The sequence below is a fragment of the Gastrolobium bilobum genome, unplaced genomic scaffold (assembly GCF_033153095.1).
Source record: "Gastrolobium bilobum isolate Gb01-03AN ecotype WA unplaced genomic scaffold, APGP_CSIRO_Gbil_v1 utg4431, whole genome shotgun sequence".
In the NCBI taxonomy this organism is placed as follows: domain Eukaryota; kingdom Viridiplantae; phylum Streptophyta; class Magnoliopsida; order Fabales; family Fabaceae; genus Gastrolobium; species Gastrolobium bilobum.
This window is the reverse complement of record NW_026899844.1, coordinates 626,301-631,967: the sequence shown is the minus strand read 5'-3', so window position 1 is coordinate 631,967 and position 5,667 is coordinate 626,301. Positions and strand designations below refer to the sequence as shown.

At 37.8% G+C, this 5,667-nt stretch overlaps 1 protein-coding gene across 1 annotated transcript; it reads right to left on the bottom strand.

The window, feature by feature from the left end:
- Nucleotides 1–1,025: 1,025 nt before the first annotated feature.
- Nucleotides 1,026–5,081, bottom strand: LOC133293863 (cation/calcium exchanger 5). Its single transcript, XM_061492486.1, has 2 exons — nucleotides 4,080–5,081; nucleotides 1,026–2,895 (listed from the first exon to the last, which is right to left on the bottom strand). Exons 1-2 carry the CDS (start codon nucleotides 4,920–4,922, stop codon nucleotides 2,131–2,133), a joined length of 1,608 nt encoding a protein of 535 aa, XP_061348470.1. The 5' UTR covers nucleotides 4,923–5,081; the 3' UTR covers nucleotides 1,026–2,130.
- Nucleotides 5,082–5,667: the final 586 nt, after the last annotated feature.

Genomic DNA, 5,667 nt, shown 5'->3' with positions numbered 1-5,667 from the left:
TTTATTTACTTATTATTGGCCCAACACACACAGTACTAAAAAATATGGCCCAAGATAAAGCTATCAGAATTATAAAGCCCAAGTTTAGGAAATTCCAATAACACGCGGATTGGTTGACCAACTATATGTTGCATGCTCAAGCTACAAATCCTTTTAAGAAATCTCATGTTTCTCCGTATGGTGAATCTTTTGGTCTATGAGTAGGATCAAACACGTTAGTTTCTCTTAATTTCTTCGGAGCTTTCAACCCTTGTAATAAAAAAGGTAATGTTGTGAGGAGCTTCAACTTAGCAACGCCCGCCCACCACCTTTGTGATTTGTTAAATGTTAATTAAAAAGAAAACTTTAAAACTAAAGGAAAAAAGAAGGCAAGAGTGTTTGTATACTCTCAAGCACATGGTAATTAAAAACTAATTTTAAAAATTGCGTATTTATGTTTTTATGATTTTTTTAATCAAAATTTTAAGTACTTTTATTTTTTTACGATTTTACATTTTATGATTTTTTATCCCTCTTTCTTTTTTAGATAAAAACTTGATTTTATCTACTTGCTCAAGCGTCCCTCGGTATTACCAGTAAAAATGGAAAATATTAAAAAAATATTAATGCTTAAAAAACTCAAAATTTTAATATATTTAATGCTATATATTTGTTGGTCTTTTAGAAAACCTATTTTATTTCATTTGTTTGTCGACGTTAATATTTGAAATAAAGAAAGGCATGAAAAGTAAGGATTAGAATATTTAGACAAATCCTAAATCTAATTGTTTATTTTAAAATAAAATTGGAGAGAGAGAGAGAGTACCCTTTGGCATTTTCTCTTATCTGAATGAGGAACGAAAAAAACAAATGATTGTTTCCAAAAAAAACAAAACAAATGATGTTGGGGCTAACCAAAAAGATTTCTTTGGGGAAAGAAAATGAGAGAGCAAAGAGAATGTTTCAAAATTATAAACTTCATAAAAAAAAAAACACTTACACCTATTATACACATAATTACATTTTCTTTCTTTTTACTTCTCTGCACAAATAAACAAAAGAAAATGATATTTTTTTATTATTTTTTCTCTCTTTTCTCTTCAACCAAACATAAAAAAAAAAAACACTCCTCATTAAACTCCTAATTCCGAATAAGATTATTATTTTATTTTTTTAGAAAACTACTGGAATTAAAAAGACTACAAAACAGTACACATTCTAGGGCTAGCCACACCCGTCATATCCCTCCTTAGCAGGGTAAGCTCCCGAACTCTAGTAACAATAGAGGCCAAAGGATGTTGCAGATCACACCCTTTGTTAATGAGGGCAATTGCCACTTGGGAATCTCCTTCAACCCATAGTTGTCTAATGCCCCGCATCCCACGCAAGTTCTATGCCAACAATGAAGCCCCAAAGCTCAGCTCTTGTAGAAGAACCCGAATACGAAATGTTGACACTGTTAGCCCAACTATGTTTTGCTCGCCTGCGACCTTGTTCTTCTTCATGAGAAAGGATACGCTACGATTATGAAGCAGATTGCCATACCGAAACAGGCGTGAAGAACTGGGCCAAGGTTATTGTCACTTGCATAGGACCTTAACATTTGTTCAACTTTTATCAACCAGAGATGTTCCAAGTCATCTGCGAGTTCAGGATTAAAAGAAAAAATATGCCTTGGGACAACCCGTTACACGTTTATTGATTACTGATTTCATAACAAGAATACATGAGTCTTCTAATTTTTAAGTATAACTAACAATCAAAAAAATTGATGACTACAAAGTAATGAAAAATGAAAATAAAAATTAATCAAGGCTACCGAAGTAATGCCCTTTGTAATTAATCAAGGCAATCCAAAAGAAATAAGATTTGTAAACAAAAAATCAGCCTACAAAGCCGATAATGGGTAAGCAACGGGACGATTCCGGACTGCTTTCGATTGTAAATTTAATATAACAATTCATGTGATCTGGATCCAACTAAAATTTTCCATCTACCAAAACCTAATGGAAAAACCGAAAGGAAACACTAAAATGATTTAACCGCTATATCATCAATTTACTATGCTAGTGTAATTCTTCTTTCCACAATGCCCATCTATGTTGCTTTGGTTTGGTTATGAATATAAATCATAAATCTACCCAAGAACAATCACCCTGAAAACATGGCTATTACCAAACTCACAGCCATAAAAACAATATAGAGGCCTACCAGGCAGAATCCCCAGAACCTAGGCACTCGAAATCTGCACCAAGTGATCACCAAGAGAGACCCCATAAGGCTTAAAAGCAGGAACACAAATGCGATGACGATACCAACGTGGAAATTAAGCTCATAGGCTCTAGGATAAATATTGGCCGTCTGTGTCACCAAAGCAGTTCCAAGACCGACAAGCATGTTAAACATTGGTCCAGCAAAGCATCCAGCCATTGCCATTGCTGGATGACCGGCTTTAGCAACTGCAACATCAGCAACAAGATCCCCCACTGAATTTCCCCATGCCAGCACCGTAAGACCTAGAAGTGCTGGCGGCAGTTTGAGGAGCGTACCTAGAGCTTCAAGGCAATTCACCAGCTCTCCAGCAGTAGTAGATATCCAAAACACGCTCATAACAAATGCCATGAGCACCACAGGCATTTGCTCTGTTTTTGGGGGTTCTTTTTCCATTGCAAGATGAAGAAATGCAAGAGAAAAGCTTGCCATGAGCACCACTGACCAGAGGGGGAAATGAGTGTTGGGGAGGAGGAAAACTATGGGATAATTAAATGGCATGAATGAGTTGCAGGCATACAAGAGGGCTAGCGGACAAAGAGCGATATTGGCGGATGCATAAAATCTGCTCCATTGCGATGGTGCTGGTTGAGGGATTGTCAATCTTAAGAGAGTTGAGACAGGAAGCTCCCATGCTTTGGAAATCTGTCAGCACAGAGAGCAAGAGGTAAATCAGGACAACCTCAAGTAGAATAATATTATTAAAGAACTAGAAATCTATCCATTGGCTATTTTTTTTTACATAGGGACCATTGGCTATATTTTACTCAATTATTAATATCGAACTAAATTAAACAGTTATTATCAAATCAAAAGAATGATCATGGCAGCATCAATTACGTCAATCTAATTAGTTCACCATATCTTTAATATATCAAACAAAAAAAAATAAAAAACTGAAATCATTTGGATTTGATACTAGAATCTTGAAATGTTACCTGCTGGGGCATGACTCAAAAGTCTATCAACAAAGGTATAAATTGGTTAACCTCCCCATATTATTTTCCCCCCCTTTCGTGGGTTGTCCAATGAAAAATGGATTAAAAGGTTAACCCTATCAATGTCTAACAACAAAGGGAACAATCGGTTAACCCCGCCATATTAGACCATTTTCATACGCTTATGTGGTGTAAACTTTTTGGAAACTATTCCATAATTCCCTGTTTTAAGTAAGTGCATTTTCGAAGTAGTCAGTCACCATGCGAGGGTGACCTGCGGCCATCTATTAAAATATTTTCACCACTTTCATACTGTCATATAAACTACTTAGTTATTATAACAAGATGATCTCAATCAGACAAGATCACAAGAATACAACCTGCTTTGCGGCATTATTGATAGACTCTATACCTATTGTTTTCCCCGTTTTTCATTTAAAAAAAAAAGTTATACATAAGCATCTATTGGGTCTAGTTTCCTTCCAAATTTGAACTCTTCATACTTTCCTTATCTAGAACATAGAAATATATCATATCACCAAAACTGGCTACATGAAAACATGAAAAGTGATGCAATATACTAAAATTGAGTATTTTGATGATGAAAAGAAGTCACGGCATCTCATATACACAAAATATGCGTCGTTACTCCAACTATAACTGAGCTCCCAGTTTACCACATCAAAGATGAAAACTAGAATACCAAAAAAAAAACAAAGCTTTTCTCGCAGCCATTGGTCTTTCAAATTTTAATCAATTTCAGGAAATCCAAGATGAAAATAATCAAGTAAAACCACTGCATCCATGAAAGGCAAAATACCAGATTCAATTAATGTCGAAGCTAGCGATGTAAAAGCCAAATTGTCATCACTAAAGCTAATTGAAACATACCAATTGAATAGCTCCGCGGAATCCAGAAATGCGTTTCTCTTCCGAAACTTTGTTGATTTCGCAAGCGACAGCGAGCGATTCCTTTTGTCCCTCAAGATCCGAAGAACTCTTATACCTGCGATCTGGCAACCCTAAATCCATGTAAAAAACAAACCCGACGAAGAAGATATAAAACCCAACGAATCCAACGGCTTGCCAGAGGAAAATCTCAGCACTGAGATAGACGTAGAAGAGGAAGAAGGCGGCAGTCAAGTAGAACAACACATCCCTGACAAAGGGCGCGGGATCGACCGAGAAAGGAGCGGCGTAGATTGCGACGAAGCCAACGACGAGAGCGGAGACAAAGGTTCCGGCGGAGAGTATGGCACCGAACCCGGTTCGGTATTGACCGGATTGGAGAGCGGCGAGGGATGAGAAAACGTCGGGAGCACCGTTGCCGAGGGCTAAGAGAGTGACGGCGGCCATGCTTGGTGAGAGATTGAGGTGAAAGGCGAGCTTAGTGGTGACGATAGAGAAGTGGTGTTGTGCAGTTTTGATGAGGATGTAGAAATGGAGGAGTAGGAAGAGAGAGAGAGAAGGGATTGAGATGAAGGAGTTGTTGTGGCCGAAGAAGAGACAGTGGTAGTTGAGGAGTCCATTGGATTGGGAAGAGCAAGAGGAAGAGGAAGATGTGGTGGTTGTGACAAGTGACCTACGTGTAGAGGAGGGAGTAGGAGAAGAGGGTAAATTTAAGAACAAGGACGAGAAGAAGAAGAGAAAGATGAGGACAAGGGTGATGATGAAAGCGAGTGAAGATTTTTTAAAAGACAAAGAGAGAGGGGAGGGAATGAAATTGAAGGCCATGCCAATGCTAATGCCATTCCTCTGTGATTCTGAGTATACACACACACCATCCCAATCACAACCCCGTCAAAGGCCTCTCGTTCTCCCCTCCTTGGCTTGGCCCCACTCCATTTCCGCGTTCATTGCTTTATGAAATGCGCAGTTACCAACTTATAATTCAATTTTACTTTAATATAATTTTAGTTAGTTATTTTTTAATTAATCTATATGTTTTCCTTTCCCTGGACGAAGGAAATCATAAGAAATCACCTCATTTACACCTAGGTTTCTCTACTACTCCTCATTTCAGTACTCTAGAAGAACATATACTTTTTTTTTTTGGTTTCTTAAATAGTTTTTCTCAACATACTTAATGCTACTTAATTTTTTTTTTTTTAGTATATAAAGGAATTAAAAAAAACTACAGATTAACGTATCTAGGCAACATGTTGCCTCTAGTATCCTCAGAAACTAACTGCTCACAACCCAAAGGAATTCTCTCATACCACTGGGTAGACCAACTCGAAGGACTTCCATTAGCAGCCAACCAGTGAGCTACTTGATTTCCTTCCCTATATATATGTACAATGTTCACCCTCCAGTGACCCGACAGTAGCATCCTGATCTTTGTCAACAATGGATAGCACGGGTGGGATCTAGAGCAACCCTCCTTTACCAGTTGGATCCCCATCAAGGAGTCCCCTTCTATTATAATCTGATCAAAGCTTTGGTTCCATGCCCATTCCAGCCCCACAAAAGACCCCAA